A 19931-nucleotide genomic window follows, 5' to 3' on the forward strand; every position below is an offset into this window, starting at 1 on the left:
CCGACGTTTCTGCAGACGTCAGACCAGGTGCGTAGACGGCCGACCCGGGGACTCATTAACACGGGCCTGCTTGTGCAGCCCGTCTCTGCATGTCCTGCATGCACAGTGACGCGATTAATCAGTGAACATTTCAATGTTGCGTCTGGGAGTCCGCGGCACGTGACGATCTGACATCTGGCGTGTCGTCTTTGCAGCAGGGGAGCCAGAAAAAGGGCTTCAAGTCTAATTTTCTCTTAGTGATTGTGGCACTCTGACCGCGTCTCAAGTGAAAGTTTGAAGCTTGTAATCATCTCAAAAAACAAATTAAAGTCTAAAATCCCTCTCAACAAGTACGGGTCTCAAATCCCATTATTAGTCAGTATGTGATCGGACCACAGCAGAGATAAACAGCGGACCTTTTTTTATTCAAATAATGATCTTTTTTTATTTGACATCAATGTTTTTAAATAAGGAACAAGCAAAAAGATGAAAAAAACCCCAACATATCTTACACCAACTCAACCGTAATAATGAACAAAAAGTACCGAATCATCACAGAAAATGCATTGTGCTTTTTTTCTTTCTTCTTCTTTTAGTCACATCCCGTTTCTGAATTCAAATCCCGACCGTAATAGCAGACGCTGAATTAGCTTCACGTAACCCAGACTCTCTGCTCGTGTGTCTCTGTGTGTGTGTAGAAAGTCCATTCATGTCTGCATGGGGACGAAAAGGTCGAGGACAGCACCATGCAGACGCTTGAGCTTTGGTTGCTAAATACAGCAGGAACAGACTTTCTGCAACAATGGAAATAAAAGACTTATAACGCGATAAACGGATCATAAAGTGGCAAACACAGGTAGACGAAGGAGTAAAGATGCTTTCACAGCAACAACTGAGGTACAAATGCTGTAACAACGTCTCAAACTAAAAGTTAATGAAGGTCTGCCAACGATAAGTTTGATTGGATTTCATGTCTTGCTGGACTTTGAATGTATAAATATGGATTCTTGACATTTCATTCGGAGTTAAATCTTTCTCAGGAGACCGGCCCTGTGTGCTGCGCACTAACTAGCACATTGTTGTTGTTGTTTTTTGCAAATAGCTTCACACATTGCCAGATTACATGAATCAAATTTTGGGGGAAGGTGTGCGCAGTGCTTCACTTCTAAAGCGTACAAGTTAAAATAGATTGTGAAAAGTTTCTGTTGATGTTGGAGATCATAAATGACTGAAGAGGAACAGAAGGGGACCAGGGACACAATGTTCTCCATTTCCCAATTGTTATGGCACGTGCATATAAAATAAAGGTTTGTAATTTAGAGATAGTTTTCATTTTTGGGGCAAAAAAGTTTAACACATCTTTTTTTTAATATAAATACTCTAAATGGTGAGCCTTCTTTAATTGATTGACACACGCGGTCAGCTTTTCATTTTATACCCAATAGCTTTTCTGTGGATTGAATACGGAGAAAACGCAAAAAGTGCATTTACTGACACAACCCCCTTCGTTCCATCCACAATGTAATCAATGAACGTGGGGCGATAAAAAGTCACGCGCTGTGGCACTGCTGTTTGTGATCGCAAATCATTGCAAAAAACCTTTCAATAAATCATGAGCTTCTCTCTCGAGGTTGTACATTCACCGACGGTAAGTTCTGAGGAAATCAATCTGTGGAACGGTCAGCGAGGGCATTCAGTTAAATTGGCCACGTGGGAATAAAACACCTGTAAATGAGAAGCCTCAAAATGTCCCGTGACATAAATACTTACAAAAGGCCGATGGATGGTCTGCAACAAATGATTCTTTTCATTAGAAATGGATCCACTGATCACTTATAATATTTCAGAAATTTAAACAAAAGAACATTTATTGTTTGAACAACCATCTGACTTATTATAATATTGATAATCGGTCAATTATTAATAGTTTCAGCATCAATGACACAAAGCCAATGTGTTACTTTCTCTAGAGCTCCGGAGGACAGCGTGACGAATGGATGCTTGATCTTTGGGTTTTAGACTGATGTTGGGACAGAAGATGACCGGTGATGGGCACTTTTTTTTCCACATTCGATAATGAAAATATCAGTTTGTTGCAGCCTTAGAAAACCAGAGAAGAAGAAGGTTCATCACAGACAAACCCTCCATCTTTAGTTGCAGGAACAACATCGATTCGTTTCAACTTTGCAACCAAAGAACACAGATGCTCACGAATCAGTTTGATGTACAACCAAAACACCTCAAGCCCCGGATCGCCATCATTACCGACATACTTCTTTTAAAACACTGGTTTGATTATGAAGCATGCAAAATGTCAAATGTAAATAAACTGCCTGCATTCTTGATGATTAGATGCTTCACGTCGTTCTAATTTCTTCCTTATCATCACATGCATTTGGGTAAAAACAGCTGATTTGGGCCCCAAACAAAGCCCAAACGAGCCGCACAAGCGTGGCACAGCGAAGTATCAACTCATTCATTAATGCCAGCAGTGGCGGTAGAAATATGGCTTTGGCGAGGGAGGTGTTGGGGGGACTGGATGGGGAATTTAAAAAAAAAAAAAAAAACCCTAACCTAAACTTCTCAAATTTCCCTTACAACCTCTGTCCTCGCCATCCCGCCATCCCTCCATTCACACTTAAGGCCATCGCTTTTTTCCCCTCCAAACCAGAAACAAACCAGAGGTTCATACAGACAGTCAGGTCAGACACGCATTTAAATAACAAACAAAACGTGTGAGCAATTCACCGACGAAGACAACAAACAGACAAACAAAATGTCCATGTTATAGAACATCATCTTCTATGTACAACGTCTCTGATCAACACAAGACAAAAATCAATCTGTTGCCGGATTAGTCGATGACAAAGCAAAGTAAGTTCATCAGCAGGAAGGCATCGCGATTTCTTTTTCGGGGGGGGAAAGAAAGAGAAGACAGGCGAATGTAGCAACTGTAAACAGCAAGAACAGACAACCGGATGTCTCGATTCCCTTTAGAAACAACACAAGCCGACAGCGTCACAGCCCGCCGCCAGGGAACGACGCCACTTCCCCCCCCCTGCTTTCTGTTTTGCTTTAATAGTCGTTGGCAGAAAAATCTGCCAAATGGTTACAATATTGAGCTTCTTCGCTGTACATCTCACCGAGGTTATCAAATACAGGCCTGGAAAAGAAAAATAAACTCCAGAAAGGCAGCCAAAGCTTTTCTTTTTATCCGCCGCAATGACATGGGATTATTCTTCAGAAGCTCTCTGATTAATGCTGCACTGAAGATCTAAAGCCATGGAAAAACAAAAACTCGAAAAGAAGAGAAAACACTGAATTCACATCTTTTCACTCACACTGCAGAGCCAACTTATCAAAGAAGGTGCCTTGTGTGCCTCCGGGGCTGAATTTTAGAGTCTATATTAGATAAATGTAGCAAGATTGACGTAGCTAAAGTAACTAATGGTGTAGGTAAAAAAAAAACAGCCTGCAGATCGCTTTAAATAATGAGCTACCAATAAATAAGAAACCATATGCTAACACTTGATAGTCTGACGGTGAACATGACGGAGTCGAAGGCCAAGTCGAGGCCCAGTCCAAAGAGGTGGAATTCCAAAAGAGAGGAAAAGCTTTGCTGCTGCTGCTGCTGCTATGGAGACATTCACTGAGAAAGAAGAGTCCAGACTGGTTGTGTAGGTGAGCAGGACGGAGGAAGTGACATCACACCCTGAGGAGGTCCTCGTCGCTGTCGTCCTCGTCCCGTTTCCTATTGGCTGCCGTGCCGTTGCCGTTATTGAGGCCCGCTGAGCGAGGTTTCCTGCCCTGCCGCTTCCTCTCCGACTCGTCCAGGAGGCCCACCAGGTCCTCGTCGCTCTCCTCCTGTACAAGAAGCGCATCCCGTGAGGCGTTGGGAGTGCCACATTAGGGAAAAACAACGACGCCTGGACAGATGTTTCGGGTACCTGAAGGAAGGGGCCGCGGTGGGCCGAAGAGCGCCTGGAGTTCCCGGAGGACTTCACCACTCGCACCCCCGGGACGCTGAGCACCTCGTCCTCGCTGTCGTCCTCGTCGTTCTGCTCGTCCAGCGAGAACGAGCGCAGGCCGTCCGCGTTCACCGGCTTGGTCGTGATGTGGCCGTTGCCGTGGTTTTTCTTTCCCCGGTGGGAGGACGAGGGAGTCGCCTCGAGCTCCTCCATCAGCCACTCCATCTCCTCTTCACCCCCTTCTTCGTCCATGTTGACCTAAGAATTACAAGTTGGAACGAACACAATATGTTTTATTTTACCAACCTGGCAGGTGTGTTCTTTTCCCTCCTAATGTAGGAAACCAGTCATTTTTATCTATGCAGCTGCCTGCAGGGACCAGTTTCAAGAGTATAACTGTGACATAAGCATATATATATATATATGAATATTGACCCGTTTTAAAGGGAAACGGGACACACACACAGAAAGATTGACTGCTGAACCTTTAGAAGAGTGCACACAATGCCAGGTAGCAAACTGGGTCGGCGGGGGACGTTCACAATGTGGGCCAATGTTAAGGACTTGAGCGATTAAAAATATTTTTTTTTTAGATGTTGCATTGTTTAAAAGCAAAAAACTGAATTATCTAAACAGTTGGCTGTGAAGAGACAGAATGAATTGATTTATTAGATCAACCCACCTTGGAATATTTATAGGAGACTTGGTTTCCTCTCCTGCAGCAGCCAACGACCTTCTGGATCACCAACTCTCTGTTGTGGATGACAACGACGGCAAGACACACAATCATTAAGGGAAAAAATAAAATAAAAACTCTCCAAAAGGTTCAGTTTCCCTGCTTCCGGTGGTCTCACCTTCTCTCTTTCTTGTGGAGCAGCAGCCCGAGCAGGCCGACGGACAGAACCACCAGCAGCAGACTCAGCACCAGCCCCGTCGCCGGCCTCCGCCCGGAGAAAAGGGAAGCGTCGCCGTCTACCGAGTCCTCGGTGCCCACGTCAACACTTCTGCAGTGACGGTGGAAAGAAAGACTTATGCGTATACATTCCTCATTTCTCAAACTCACTTCTCATGCAGTTAAAAAATGTTTGCTGCTCACGTGAGACCACACACGGCGTCCGTGTGCCACACAAACAGATACTGGCATCCATCCGTCTCCAGCATGAACTCGGGGATGCCGACGCCCGCCGAGGGGTTACAGTGGAACATGATGGTGGATGACACCATTTTTTTCTCCTCCCGCCCGCACGGGGACTCAGAGGGCACCATCACGTCCAGGTTTCCTCCTAGCGGCAGAGCAGAGGCGTTGGATGGCATGGATGACATGGCAACACAAGGTGGCCCTCGTTGGGTAACACGCAACGGGATCACAACAAATGATTTTCATGTTTCGCGTTGATCCCTGGTGATGAACGCTGTTTGAGGGCACCGGAGTCCCTTTGGAGAACCCTCATTGTAATGCTGCAGGGTCTTACCATCATCTCTCTACATACAACAGTGAGAATATATGGACCAGAAGTGTTGACCCACCAAACATCACATCAATCCACCTTTCGCCGTGATTTGACCACTGATTATTACTAAATAAGAGGTATAGATGGCTTTACCTTTCACGTAGTACCTGGCCTCATTTGAAGAGCCAATCCTGCGCCGGTTGTTCCCGTTGAGTTTGACCTGGCAGATGTTGGCACCGACACAGATGGGCAGAGAGTTGTTGGTTATGCCGGACAACTGGATGTGGTAGATGTAGCGGTCGCCGTTGGGACGGATGTCTCCAGACGCCTGATGGTGGCTGAGAAGAGAAGGTTAAAAAAACAAGGCTAAACAGAAAGTCCCAAGTGGCAAATAAAATCATCTCCTACTCGTGTTTTTGCACCGAGGGGAGATATTTGGATGCAGGAGGAGTGTGTGCGCTGGCGTTACCTGAAGTAAAGCTTTCCCAGATTGAGGCTGGCTCCGGTGTCGGGAACCTGTATCGTCCCATTAACCATCTGCACCTCGTGCTGCTTCACAGCACACGCCGACTGAGTCTCCCAGCCAATCACAAACTCGCACGTCGCCTTATTGACGCTGTTCACGCGGAACAAAGTGGGGCCGATTTAGAGAAACATTTCAGACTTAAAAGAACCAGTTGAACAAGCGGAGGGAATTTAAAAGCAAAACGACAATAAATGCATTGAAACAAACAAATTAAACATTAAGGAAGGAGCCATTCATATTATACAAAACTTAGAATCTAATTGAATCTGCTTTTGGGAAAAAAAGTAAACTACCACAACAAAGAGACAATTCATCAGTAGTTAAGACCTCACAATGAGCAAATGCATATTTTGAACAGGTAACTTGAAAACAAATATTCTATTCTCATTCTTCTATGCTCCATTACATACAGATTTTAAAATTGATTCAGTAGGAACTCAACGTTTTCAATCTCTGAAATGAAAAGCGTTCAAAAACCCGCTGTTTTGTTTGGGGTTGTGTGTCACCTGATGAGGGCCGGGTGTCCGACAGTGGAGCCACAGCTCAGCTGGATCACAGTCTTGGCTTGGACGCCATTACCACAGACATCTTGTCCCGCTGAGTAACTGACAGTTATCTTTCCATCTGTGAAAAGCAGATTGAGAGCTGTGATCCGAAAGCCGTAATGATTTCCGTTTCATTCGGTCGGTTTGGAGTTACACAACAGCATCACCATATAAAAAGCCTCGCCAAAGAAAGGTAATATGCATTCAAATATTAATACTAACATTTAAACCATCAAGCAGATATTCCTCTTCTCAAAAAGTACAAAACGAAGCACACAGACATGTACGTGGCTCGGTTACCCACCATCATAGCTCATTTTCTGGGTATAAACTCGGCCCAGTGTTTGGTTAACTCCGGCTGCTGTGTGCCGGCACACAGTTGCTCCCCCTGGACAGCCATGCGATCTGCCATGGATGCCCTGACACAGGTTAATGAAGTACCTACGGGTAAAAGCACAAAGAATCTCATTTAAATAAAGGCAGGACTTGGAGGTACGTTCACAAACGCATCGATTGTGAAGAAGGGAACATCACTGATGCCTGAAATATTTCTCATATTTATTTGTATTCAGTATTTTAACATTTAGTTCCCAGTTTTGCAACTGACAGTGGAGTAGTCATGCCTCATTTTTAAAAATCCTCACTTTTGTGATCTCCAACCGTCATTGTAAGGAGTAATGATGTAAATCCAGACTTACGAATCTCCCTGGTGTCTGAACTTCCACGGCTCAGTGAGGGAGGACAGGGTTCGCAGGTCAAAGGTCTGGTGCCGGCTGACCAGTTCACACTCCATCTTCATCGGGGGACAAACAGCGCTGGTGCGCCACTGAAAAGTGGCCGAACAACCCGCCGTCTCGGAGAGCAGCTGTGGAGAGCCGCGGCCCGCCGACTCGTCGCAGGTAAACAATATGGAGGACTGGCGCTTACCAGAGGCTGAAAGAGAAAGAGAAGCCAGAGGATTAATGCAAAAAAAAAACATTTGAGGAAGATTTAAACACATGGTTATGAATCCACAAGGGTACAGAATGATCATTTGATGACTCGCTCTTTTGCTTTGCTTGCATTAGATGCTGTCTTAACTTCCCCTGTCAACAGTTCAAAGCTTGAGTAATCGTCGGAGTAATAATGTCACAGTTCACAAGGACGGCTTTAAGGTCGTCACATCTGTGCTGTACGGTCAAAGCCTTCACCTGCATTGCAGAATCCCCACTTCTTGTCCTTGTTGTAGTCGGCGGTGGTGGCACACCACATCCTGCCATCCGTGCGTTCATCTTTGGTGCACTCCGTGTACGACTTCTTCATGAACGTGAAGGGGAACACGCACGCCTCGCCCTCGTTTGTCACTGGGACACAAAAACGAAAACATCCACCACCTTCTTTAGTGGTCCAAAACACAGTGAGAGAAAAATGTCTCGTCTATATTGCAGACAATACCTGGTGGGCAGGGATCTCCCCCGCCATACTGCATCAGTACGGCGTCCTCGTCATGCTTGTAGTCCATCGTCATGGCCTTGCTGATGCCAAAGGATGATGCCGACATGTCTGATCCAGAACCAGACACCCGGCAAACCGCGCTCTTCTTGCAGCCCGTATCGGGCACAGAGCCGCAGACGTTGATGCGGTAGACGCTGGAGCTCGCTGCCACCTGATATACAGAGAGTCAACTTCACTCCAGCACTTAAAAATGAGCCAGCTTGCAGCTTTTGGTGCTATTGCGGTTGCAAATTGCAACCTGCCGAGCCTCCCTGTGCTAACTTCTCCTCGTTTGCCGCTTGCCTCCGATAACACTACCATAGCTGAAATTTACGTCAGGTGTTTCACAATCGTGTCGGTGAAATCCTGTGAGCTTCAGGTAAAAAGATGGCCGGCTCTTACTGGAGCTGGTGTTTGGTTTATGCATTTGAAGGGAGACAACAAGCCTACGGAGCTCACCTCGACTGTACCAGAGAGGACGGACAGTTCAAAGGTGAACTGGAGCTGGGAGTCAGTGAGCTGGCAACCGCTGGTGTTGGTGCGGGTGGCATCCGAGCACACCAGAGGAGTTGCCCACTCAAACAAATAGACACACTCCTGCAGCCTCAGCATTTCCGGAGAGCCCTGGATGAAGAAATAAAAAGGTCACTGGTTTGTTCAAAAACCTTGAGTAGGCAAATACAGCGCCGTTAAAGGACAGGCGGGCGCCCACTGACCAGATCCAGGCCCCTCTGGCAGGTGAAGACGATGGTCGAGGTGTAGTTCTGTGCAGGGTCAGCCGCGCACTTGGTGGAGCTGTTGTAAGTGATGGACACTTCTCCTGTGGCGCTGTTGATCTCAGGACCGCTGGTAATCCGCCCAATGTCCTTTAAGAGACAGTGTAAGAGAGAAAAAACCCTAGTTTTGTATTTGCCTTTAAACAGGCAAGTATTGCTTAATAGGTTACGGCACTCCAGTCATTTTCCCCGTAACACATGCAGGACTGAGATTTGATACTTCCATCAGTGTTGTTATGTTCTTTACTTCTAAAACCTATTTTTAAATGTGTTTAAATGTTAAATTTCCTTAAAGTTTACTGCTTTATTTCAATGGCATAAAATGTGTATAAACATAAATATTGTTTTTAAACTTGTTAAAAAAAGAAACCGTGTCACAAAAATTCCCTTTGAATACAAAATGCAGCATGAAACATGCATTGGTAATAAATAGCTTGAACTGAAAAGAAGTCTTTACAATGGCTGTGACGTGTGACTTTTCTTTTTTATTTGCAAAGGCATCAAACCAAATGAAAGCGAGGTGAAGGTAAGTGGTCCTTTATCTACCTAGTATTAGAAAATAGTGTGACGGCAAATCTGCATCTGGTTGTGTTAGCCAGTGTCTTACCACTGGTGGTCCATCGTCAGGGTCCTTACAGACGGCGGCGCCAGGGGGGCAGGTTACCCCTGGGATGGGGTTTAGGGGCTGGCAGATATTGATATAGAAGTCTGGAGATTCATCACCTTGGTCCACTGCCTCGTCTTGAAGGGAAACAATTAAGTAGATTGAACTACAAATGTGGACGCTGCGCATTTTTGCTCCTAAATGATGTACATGGATGAAAAGACTTGCTGACGTGATGCATCATGTGTTACGCGTGATCTTTGTTATTTGGAAAATGTATTTAGAACCCATCACTGCATGCAAAGAAAAGTAATCACATGACGTGATGACACCTCGTACCCATTGCTGTGTAGTATCCACCGATGTGGATGAGAGGAGTCAGGTCTATGAGAGCAGAGCCGTTCTGGACCGAACACCTTACCTGAAAATGGAATTTAAAAAAAGAAGCAAATAAATGTCAGTGGTACATCCTTGAAGTGTCACAGTAATAGTTTTTTGGCCTCAGAAAGGAAAACATTGAAGCACAGAATTTCAATCATGTTCTATACAGTGGTTGTTGACATTTTTCTTTAAATATGTTCTTCTTTTGATGGTCTGATTTGTGAAAAGTATTCTGGGACAAGGGTTCATGTACGCAATTCATGCAGCGTCCCATCAAAGCTGCATTCTTGTCTCCTTTGATAATCCTTGGGAAGCTGATTAAATGGTAAATGGTAGATGGACTGTGCTTGTATAGCGCTTTTCTAGTCTTCCTACCACTCAAAGCTCTTCAACGCTACATGACATCATTCACCCATTCACACACTGATGACAGGAGCTGCCACACACGGTGCCACCTGACCACCAGCAACTAACATTCACGCACTGTAGTCGCAGCTACAGGAGCGATGTTGGGTTAAGTGTCTTGCCCAAGGACACATCGACATGGCCTGGGATTGAACCACCGTGCCTCCGATCGGAGGACGACCGTGCTCTCCACTCACCCACAGTCGCCACGTGGTTATATTCCTGTCTACACTCTGAACTCAAATTCAATTAGCTGTGTGAAATGGCAAATGCAGTGCTCATTTACGAAGGAATGCTCCATGTCATTTTTATATTCATTTACTGTCGAGAAAACTACTGAGAGGCGAGTAAGGGGAGTAATCGTGTTCGTCTGACCCATCACACCGACAAAGAAAGAAAACATACTCACTGGCTGTTCGCAGACCAGTGGTGTGTGGAAAGAGAAGAAGTGCGTGCAGGTCTCGGCATTGGAGTCAATGAGAACTGGCTCTGGGGGGGACGAGCCCATGCTTGGTGGCCTGTGCAAACACAATGTAAATATTCAACATGATATCGCATTGCTGCATGATAGATGCATCACCGGTGTTAATGCAAAACATATATTTACACATTATAACCAACTTGACCTGCAGATGAAGTGGATGATGGTGTTGTGTTTGAGTGTGCGGTTTGCTGGGCAGGTACTTCCTCCTTCATACGTCAGCTCCAGAACCTGATTCTTGTAGGAGAGTTCCCTGCTCACCTGACCGCCGCTCACCGCGGTCGCAGCATCCTTAATACACACAGCTGGAACATAATGTGCATGAAGAGATATTTTACAATAACTGCCAAAATACAATTGTCTTTGCAAAGATCTGCTAATAGTTCACCTTTTTGCCATTTAGATTTTATTTTAATGACAACAATTATTATTAAAGACATCAGCTGATTGTCTAGAACAGTGTATTCGGATGCTGGTCAAACATCTCTATTCTATTCCTGATTCATTCTATTCATTTGCATTGCGGACCTTGGTCGAGGTATGTGTTCCTTCAGTGCCTTCAAATTTAATGTGCAGTAAATGATACAACGCAGGTAAGAGAGCAATCAATGATTTGAGAATCCATGAAATTTCGTGCCTCTTAACGCTCAACTGTGAGGCAAAACAGTGGTGACGCACATCCTCGGTATAACATAAGCCACGCAAACGAGTAAAACTGAACATTAACCAGGGGAGAAGTGAAGAAGTTTGTCGAAAATCAAGCTCACTGTATTTGCGGTTACTTACAAAAATGTGATTTGTTCCATAAAATATCCCATTTCTCAAATCTGCAAGGCTTTTGTAAGAAAATCGAAAGGCACCTTTTTTACAGAGTGACCTGTAAAAATAATATCCCGTGACTTATTTACTTCTATCACTTCTTTCTAAACTGGGTCTAGTAATTGGGAAGTGCTGGAAAAGGACCAGCGTGTCAATATTAAAAAAATCAAATTGGTGTGTTGACCTAATCTTCTTTTACATATTGTCCACATTTAGAATCCTGCACTCTTTATTCCCATCAAACATCCTGTAGTGACTGAGAAAATGAATTTGGCTGAAAGCTGAATCAACCAGTCAACACCAGTTATATAATGGTACCAGCACAGACTGGTCAAAGGTGGCTCAGATTGCCTACGCACACTGAGGATGCTTGTAAACTAAGTGACCGCGGAGCCTCTGAGTGACTGAAGAGACAATTGTCTGCTGGCACGTCAATAAAGTCCTCACCACGATGCCTTTATTTATATATATATATATATATATATATATATATATTCCACACTTTCTTTTTTTCTTGTGAAAGAGGACTTGGTGCACCTACCGGTTTCTGAGCCGCATCCGGCGTTGGACACGTTCCCACAGATGTTCATGCGGAACATCTTCCTGTGTTCCTGGGGATCGTATACAGTGTAACCTCCTTTCTTCGTCAGGGGGTTGAGATCAAACATATGACCTAAAAGGAGAAGAGGACATTGTTCTGTTTAGATACGTTCATTCAAAGTCTATTAAACACAAATACTGCACCTTACAAAGAGGTTTTTTACGCATACAGAGTTGGTGTTTTTCTTTTAATGTCTGACCTGTCGCGGGATTGGTGACCCTGCAGTTGTCGTGTTGGCTGCTGTTTAGAGGGCAGGCCGCAGCCGTTAACCAAATGAAAGTGTACACGCAGTCCTCAATGGCAGAGATCAGAGTAGGCCGGGAGTCCTGGGTGGTACATAGGAACATAGTCATTTCCCTCATTTACATCTTTACCCAAATTATTACCATTCCCCTGGTGTTCCAAATCAAATCATATAATGAAGCTTTGTCATAGGAACTAAAGTTTTTTTTGCATTTTTGTGTTTCCACTATATAAGAACTGAGAGCATTAGGCAAATAAATCAAATGAGCAGTTAAAGAGCAGCAGTTTTAAATCATTTTCTTTTAACAAATGAAGAAACACTGCTTTGACACTCAGTTGAGATCCAACCGATTGAAGCTCTGCTCATCCTTCATTATCCACAAGAGAGAAAATACAGAGCGATTGTGATGGTATTTTTTTTTACGAATTGCACGTAGGTTGCACGTATTATATCGTATTGCAAGTTTCACGTGCCTTTGTGACAAAGATTAATTTATCAGCGACGGTCGGATCTAACGAAGCTATCAGAAAGTAATGTTATTAGTAATGTTATGTTATCCTCGGAGAGCATCCAAGGTGCACGTTTTTTCCTTTCCCCAATACAAGTTAATTTCTTATAAGTGGCACATAGTTTGAAAACTTCTCCTCACCACTTTGTCTCTGTTGCATTTAAAGCGGATGACGCTGCTCCGTTTGCGCCTTCCGTCGGGACACGCCTGGCCGCTGGTGTACTGCAGCTTCAGGACGTTCCCGTCCCACGTGGGGCCAGACTCCACCTGCCCCAAATTCACATAGTCCTCTCCGGCCTTCAAACAGGAGGCTGCACTGGAGGGACACTTCTGTGTACCTGTCGATAGGTGAGCACAGGGTCAACTTTGACTGAAATCAGAAGACATTCAGTCTCAAAACGCTCTCAGGAATGCAAATTGTAACGCAACAAGCCAGAGCTGGACGCTACAAGTACAAGTAATAAAAGACAACCAGCGTGCATGCTGACCTCCCTGCTGCACCAGGGACCTGCAGACGTTGATGAAGAATCGGTTCTTTGTGTCCTCTGTAGAGGGCTCCACCTCCCAGTTCCGAGAGTCCATGGCGAGAGGGGAGAGGTCGTACGAGTGTCCCTGATCGTCCCTTAGGACAGAGCACACGTGCAGCGGGTCAACATTCATCGTCTTCTGTGTTTTAATGTTGGTAATTACGCTTCCATTAAAAGATCTGTTTAGATACAAGCATCTTAGAAATGCGTCAAATCTAGTCATTTATTTTATTTTTAGGAGAGCACTTAAAAACATCTTTGTTAGTGCATTTCTTTCTTTCTATTAGATGCATTCTTGAAAAAGTAACAAGAGGATGTAGACATCTGTGCCCTCCAGATTAAAAAAAATATATATATATATTTGTGTATTCAGAAATACATAAAAGGAAGATAAAGATAAAGTAGTGGTTATTTTGACATTTAAAAAGAAGCAGCGTGTATGCCTATGACAGAAAGGTCACTTTTAATTAATCAATAAATTACCCATTAAGCAAATTAAGTTAATTTATGAGGTTCACTGATACCAAATAGTTATTGCCTGAAAACTTGGTGGTTACAAATCAAGTAGCGTAACCTGAGGGCTACTTATGTCATATTACTATGATAGTACCTGGTTCACTTAATTGAACTATTTGGTTAAGCTGAAGCCCATTTAAAAAGGACACAGGTTCTATGAATGACCAACACCCTCAAGGGGAGAAGAAAAACTAAAGGAGGCAGGAGGATGACATGTGGGGAGGATGGTTACTTGTAGGAGCAGCTGGTGGTCTTGACGGGGACGCAGGCCAGAGCGGTGGGCCAGCTGAACAGGTACGTGCAGTCCGGAGTCTCCTTGATGAACTCTGGTTTCCCCTTAACGAGGGAATCAACACATGATCGGTTACAACGGCTACAAAGCTGCGATGCATGTCTATGCTTTGAGTTGAGACGCGTTAAATGAGAAAACATACACACACATAAAATTATATAAAAGAAATAACTTAAAGGGACTCCTTTGGTTCTTACCTTTCATAATACATATTTGCACGGGAGAGAATTCAGGCATTTTTGTGCCTTTAATTCCTCACTCTCCCAATGCGTAAAAGGCCTTGACTCTTTACACTCGGTACAAAGAAGAAATCTACAGGAACTTGTAATCTAATTTATTTTTTAACAGTCCATTAAAATAACGTCTGTAGGATCGGCTGGTTTTCTGTCTTTCGGGTTGATGTGTGAAACTCACAGGGTGCCTGTCCGGGTGGCAGGAGAAGTAGATCTCTGTGGATCTGTTGTATATCTTATGACAGACTTCTCCATTCGTGTAGTTCAGGATGAGCTGGTCTCCCACATAGCTCAGCACCTGGGATGCCACTCCTGTGCACACACACAATAATAATGACACGCATTGATACATTCAAACACCACGTTAAATATCAAGGATGTTCAAGCTGAGCTCTTTTTATTCGCCATACCTGCGATCTTGTGGGTTTTCCCTTCCACTTGGCAGGAGGAAACCGCATCGGGGGCTGTTTCTTTGTGGGTGCAGATGCCTTTATGGAGTCCCTCGCAGATCGACAGGTGGTAGACATAATTATTGCTGGTTACGGAATGATCTTGGCCCTTCAGAGAGCTCAGGTTGAACTCGTAGCCGCTCTTGGGGTCACGAACCCGGCAGTCATCACCTGGGAGGACACGTTTTGACGGTTGACCATGGAGGCACATACTCTGGTTTCCCCTTGGTCAGCGTTTAATTAATATTAGTGGTCAACATTTAAATGGCAGTTTTTATCACTTACCTTGAGACTTCCTGATGGGGCAGGCCTCGGATGTCCTCCAGATGAAGACATATTCACAACCATCTTTACGATCAAACATGGGGGAGCCCTGCAAAATAAATTAAAAAAAATATATATATCTTTAGTCCATTGGGTTGTTTTCATAGAATGTCCAAAAAGTTAAGTCAAGAGAAAATGTAACAGACATCCTTTTTTGCACCAAGATTAACATAAATAAACACTAAAATTACCTACAAAAAGCAGTAGACCAATTCTACTATCGACACAAGACCAGAATGCATTTCTGGTTCCTTTTTTTTTTTTCTTCGATTACTTGGGTGTTACTTATTCAATCCCTCTTAAAAAGCATATACACATTTTACATGTTCGACCCGCGGCTATCTAACACTCACCGGGTTCTCATCGCACAGGAAGATGATGCGCGTCGAGTAGCGGGACGTAGAGCCGCACTGGTCCCCGTTCTGGTACACGATGCTGATGGAGCCGTCCTCCGCCACCCGAGGCCTGGACTGGACGTATCCGAGGTTAGAACTCTTCCCATCAATTATGCCACAGGCACCCAAAGGACCCACTGTAGAGAAGAAAGGCAGGTGATTAACTCCAACTGCGTGCAAGAATGGACCTTGTAGTGGACATTGGAATCGGTAGTTTCATGTAGGAACATTGTAGGAACATGTAGGAATATTTTAAACATTTTTATTTTTAAATGGTGTCATTTTTTCAAGCGCTGTAGTTGTGCGGTCGCCTCCGGACTTTTCTCCACTTTATCGTTGGTCTCTGTCTCGGACGCTTTTCAAATGCTTATTACAGAGACAAAGTAGAGCTGATGAAGACATTTTAATGTCCAGTACGTGAGCTGCACATCATAGACCAAATTAATCCGAAATCAAGCCAAAGTCAGTTCAAATCTCTTGTTCACTGTGTGTCTGTGTAAGCGAATAGGCCGGTAAACATCAAGGAGCACACTGACCTGGACATTCGCTCGACGGAGGGAGAGGTTTGCAAACGTTGATGTAAAAGCTTTGTGATTTCACGGCGTCTGTATCTATGGCGATCCAGGGGCTGTCGTCTCTATCCCGCATCAGGTGACTCAGGTCATACTCGTTACCATGGAGATCTGGTGAGATCAGAAAAATACGTTTAGAAAAAAAAAAAAAGAACGGAAAAGAGCTTTTAGTTTTCGATCACAATGAGTTTCTTTCTGTTTGTCCGTCCGTACCAATGATCTGGCAGTCAACTGGAGCAGGGACGCAGACCAGAGCGGTGGAGAACTCAAAAAAGACGTTGTGGACCACGTGGCTCTGCAGAGAACTCAGGTCCTCTTGCAGCAGTTTTAATGAGCCGGGGTGAGCGGTTGGATCACACACAAAATGAATGGTGAAGGTGTCCCGAGTTGCTGATGCAGAAGGGAAATTTAAAAAGAGGAATAAAGCGCAGAGTTAAGAAAATTAATTATGTGTGTAAAATGTTTAGAATCACACAGCTGTAAATAAACACAACTGCAAAACAGTGAAGTGAACCATTGAATGCTTAAACAAGGACCCTCAGGTGTTGCCTCTGCAAACTGTCCTGTATGGTGGACAAAGCTTTCCATAAGTCACTGCGGCTCATTACAAATTGTAAACCTCCGACTCACGAGTTATGCAATCTGTGGTCTGCTTCCAAGCCACTTGCCTGTCTACATCATGCGTAAACGTATCGGACAACACTCCTCGCGTTCTCAAGACCTCTTTATGCTCCTTGTCCCAAAGACCAGAACGCAAATGGGAAAAGGGATTTTTATGTGCTCTGCACCCTGATTGTGGTGCAGAAAGATTTCAAACTTAAGAATTGATAACACTTACTGCTGTTAAATCTAAAATTAAGGAAATAGAGGGAGGTTCCCAAAAATGTCAATGTTTTTTTGTTTTTTTAAATTAACCCACGTAACGTCACTTTCTCTTAAACTTTTACTTTCTTTTGACTTGTCTTATTATCTTAGGTTTTCTGTTTGTAACTATGTGTTTCTATGTTGCTGCCTGTCTTGGCCAGGTCTCCCTTCCCATCTAAAACATTTTTTTTTAAGTATATAAATACCTGTGGGCTCGTCCAGGGTTCCCTTATACGTCAGGGTGAGCAGGCCATCGGTGGAGTACTGGAGGGTCTTCTCCACACCCACTGGGCTGGACGGATGCCCCTCATCCAGCTCGCAGCCGGCCATGCCCGGTCCACATTCCGCCACGTCGGAGCAGATGTTCACCTACAAGGTGTTGAGGGGGAAGGATTAAACCTCTGTTGAACGCCGTCCTTACATCACAGTACAAAACACTGCATGAAGAAGGTAAACCCTGGAGTAGGCGTGCAAAAGACCAGGAAGCTTTAAAAGAAGCGGTTTGCCTGACGGGACAAGGTTATACAGGTAATTAATGCAGTATTTTTACTTACTTACTTTTTTTAAATTTACTTCAAGGTATAATTCAAGAGTAGACCAATACATCAATTAAGCATTTAAGTAGTTTGTCAAGGAAAAGGCTTTCTCCTTTATATTAGATTTCTTATTGATTAGAGATGGTTTACTATTGTGAAAACATTACATAAACTAAACAAAGAAGTGTAAAAATTATTGGTTGCACCGTTTTTTTCTTTTCTTTTGGTATTAATATGAATAAAATGTAAAAATAACTCAAATTAAAATCCCATACCATTGCGAGTGTGACTAACATGGCGATGTCAGAGTGGTACAAAAAGCTTTGTGCAACTCACACACGTTAAGTAAAATCACACAGGTATATTAAAACAACACATGCGAGATGCCTTATTTATGGTTGGCAAAGTGTCAAGACTGTTACCATCTTACCAGGAAGTCTTTGCCGTTGGCATTTGTCTTGTATCCAGTCTTAGAAGCCAAAAGCTGAAGGTTGAATTCAAAGCCAGTGTTGGGATCCACCACGGAACAGTTCTGAGACACAGACACACGTCACTCATATCATTTTCACAGCGTCACATCTTTCCTCAAAGTTGTAATATCATTGCGCGCGGGACGGGAGAACGCCGTAAAGGAGCTCGACTCACATTGTTGGTGGTTGTTGTTGTTTTGATTGCGCAGGCTGCTCTGGTCTCCCACATGAAGTTGGCGGTACAGTTCTGGTACATCAGGAACCTCGGGGCCATGGACTGCGCGGCGTGGATCACAAACGGGATTCACATCTCAAGACACACGCCAGGCACGCTAACAAGACGCGCTGCGCTCCATCAAACAAACAGCGGCGACTCACCACACTTCCTCTGGAGCAGACCAGGTGGATGAGCGTGGTGTACGAGAGCTCCTGGCCGTCTGACTCGCACGAAGAGCCGTCTGTGAACGCCATCAGCAGCCGGTCCTGCTCCTCGATGATTGGCCCTCGCTTGGAAATCCCCATGTTACTGACTGATACGACCTCCTTCTGAGAACAGAGCGGAGGAAACGGCTACCAATTCAAACTAATATTGGATTGGTATTTTTGTTTGTTGTTGCAATTGTATATCTTCATGTAAAAAAATAATTTAAAAAAAAGAAAGTCTGTTTGTGGACGTCACAGACCTGATCGGATGTGTACTTCATCTGGCAGACGGACGCATGGCGGTCGCAGCCTGGGACCGGATTGATAGGCCGACATATGTTGATGTAGTACTTCTTAAGGTTCAAGGTGTCTGACAAATCCATGGCCTGCCAGTTGGTAATGGAAGTGGGTCGTGACAAGCTGCAGGCAGAAGAAAGTGAAAAAATGCCTGATTGAATCTGTGTCGTCCTTGTTCATTTTTATCTTGGTTTTAAGTCAATATTTGGACGAGTGTGTCATGTACAACAGCGTATTAGGGCCATTGAAGATTAGAAAGATAATCATTATGTAATCGAGGTGGGTAATACTCTCGGGCAATAAATCACAATTCAAGTGGTACAATTGCAACAAATATATATAATACACACACAAACAAAGTTATGGGGAAGACAAAAAAATCTCTGAAAATGTTGACTTGTCTTTTTTATCAATCAACCACATTGCTAGCTTAGCAGTATTTTCTGCGTTTTTAAAAAATATATTTGTGGGTATATTCTTGGATTTTTTACCAATAGCCCTAATACAGGTATGGGAACGGGTCTGGTGACTGCCACAATAACACCTTGGACTAACACAATATGTCTACATGCAGTACCTGGATAAGTCGTACTGCTCAAGAGATTTGGGATCTGTCACCAAACACTCGTGAGGCCTTTCAGGACATGCGTAGGATGTGTACCAGCGAAAGTTGTAGGTGTAATTGTCCTCCACCTGGATTCAGAAAATTAAGCTTAAAATGACAGGTCACACTGGTGATATGAAATACACCTTGAATACAGGCAATACCGTGAAAACATGAGTCGTAACAATGGTAGCAAATACATTAGCAATAGGCAGAGACACAGTTTACCTGGAATTCGGGATATCCTGCTCCAGCTTCTGGGTCACAGAGGAAAGAGATGACAGAGGACCTGAGAGTGTGCCGATCGTTGTTGTACTTGGAGCCGTTGTTGTAGGTGAGCTGGATCAGGCCGTCGTAGTACGACAGGCGGGAGTTCGCCTCCCCGAGACTCCAAGACCTACTGTGGCAGAAAAAAAAGGAGGAGGCGGAAGAAAATATATATATGGGGGTAATCACATCACATGTCTATCAACATAAATTGATCCAATCCCGTTGGTGCAATTAAACAAGGGGTGTGGGGGCGGGGCACTCGGCATTACATTTTACAGTCCTGACTACTAACAAAACCCCCGAGAGCCCATCTTACACCAGCCCCAAGATGGTCGTTAACTATATGGTCTGTGATGAACGTAACGCTTGCTCGTGCTTGAATGGCTTCTCCTTCTTAC

General features: G+C 44.2%; 1 protein-coding gene across 6 annotated transcripts in view; it reads right to left on the reverse strand.

Annotated features, from left to right (window-relative positions):
• Positions 1-396: 396 nt before the first annotated feature.
• igf2r (insulin-like growth factor 2 receptor) overlaps positions 397-19931 on the reverse strand; it is a 33952-nt gene continuing 14417 nt past the window's right edge. The window contains exons 16-51 of one of the 6 annotated variants that reach the window (XM_078093969.1): positions 19492-19660; positions 19237-19352; positions 18623-18782; positions 18318-18482; positions 18115-18216; positions 17900-18001; positions 17140-17302; positions 16283-16459; positions 16034-16180; positions 15456-15634; positions 15064-15151; positions 14740-14949; positions 14511-14641; positions 14037-14140; positions 13250-13383; positions 12903-13099; positions 12209-12335; positions 11950-12081; positions 10735-10894; positions 10518-10626; positions 9662-9743; positions 9326-9459; positions 8659-8808; positions 8402-8566; positions 7904-8114; positions 7660-7812; positions 7168-7402; positions 6774-6910; positions 6431-6548; positions 5868-6014; positions 5552-5736; positions 5044-5230; positions 4802-4951; positions 4630-4699; positions 3927-4205; positions 397-3843 (exon numbers count right to left, since the gene is read on the reverse strand). In XM_078093969.1, coding sequence (XP_077950095.1) covers positions 3685-3843; positions 3927-4205; positions 4630-4699; positions 4802-4951; positions 5044-5230; positions 5552-5736; positions 5868-6014; positions 6431-6548; positions 6774-6910; positions 7168-7402; positions 7660-7812; positions 7904-8114; positions 8402-8566; positions 8659-8808; positions 9326-9459; positions 9662-9743; positions 10518-10626; positions 10735-10894; positions 11950-12081; positions 12209-12335; positions 12903-13099; positions 13250-13383; positions 14037-14140; positions 14511-14641; positions 14740-14949; positions 15064-15151; positions 15456-15634; positions 16034-16180; positions 16283-16459; positions 17140-17302; positions 17900-18001; positions 18115-18216; positions 18318-18482; positions 18623-18782; positions 19237-19352; positions 19492-19660 — 5434 coding nt within the window. In that variant the 3' untranslated portion in view covers positions 397-3684. Of the gene's footprint in view, positions 3844-3926; positions 4206-4629; positions 4700-4801; positions 4952-5043; positions 5231-5551; positions 5737-5867; positions 6015-6430; positions 6549-6773; positions 6911-7167; positions 7403-7659; positions 7813-7903; positions 8115-8401; positions 8567-8658; positions 8809-9325; positions 9460-9661; positions 9744-10517; positions 10627-10734; positions 10895-11949; positions 12082-12208; positions 12336-12902; positions 13100-13249; positions 13384-14036; positions 14141-14510; positions 14642-14739; positions 14950-15063; positions 15152-15455; positions 15635-16033; positions 16181-16282; positions 16460-17139; positions 17303-17899; positions 18002-18114; positions 18217-18317; positions 18486-18622; positions 18783-19236; positions 19353-19491; positions 19664-19931 lie in introns of all 6 variants that reach the window. The other 5 variants (XM_078093970.1, XM_040160184.2, XM_078093968.1 and 2 more) reach the window with 5 other exon arrangements.

This window comes from Gasterosteus aculeatus, chromosome 18 (assembly GCF_964276395.1).
Source record: "Gasterosteus aculeatus chromosome 18, fGasAcu3.hap1.1, whole genome shotgun sequence".
Lineage (NCBI taxonomy): Eukaryota > Metazoa > Chordata > Actinopteri > Perciformes > Gasterosteidae > Gasterosteus > Gasterosteus aculeatus.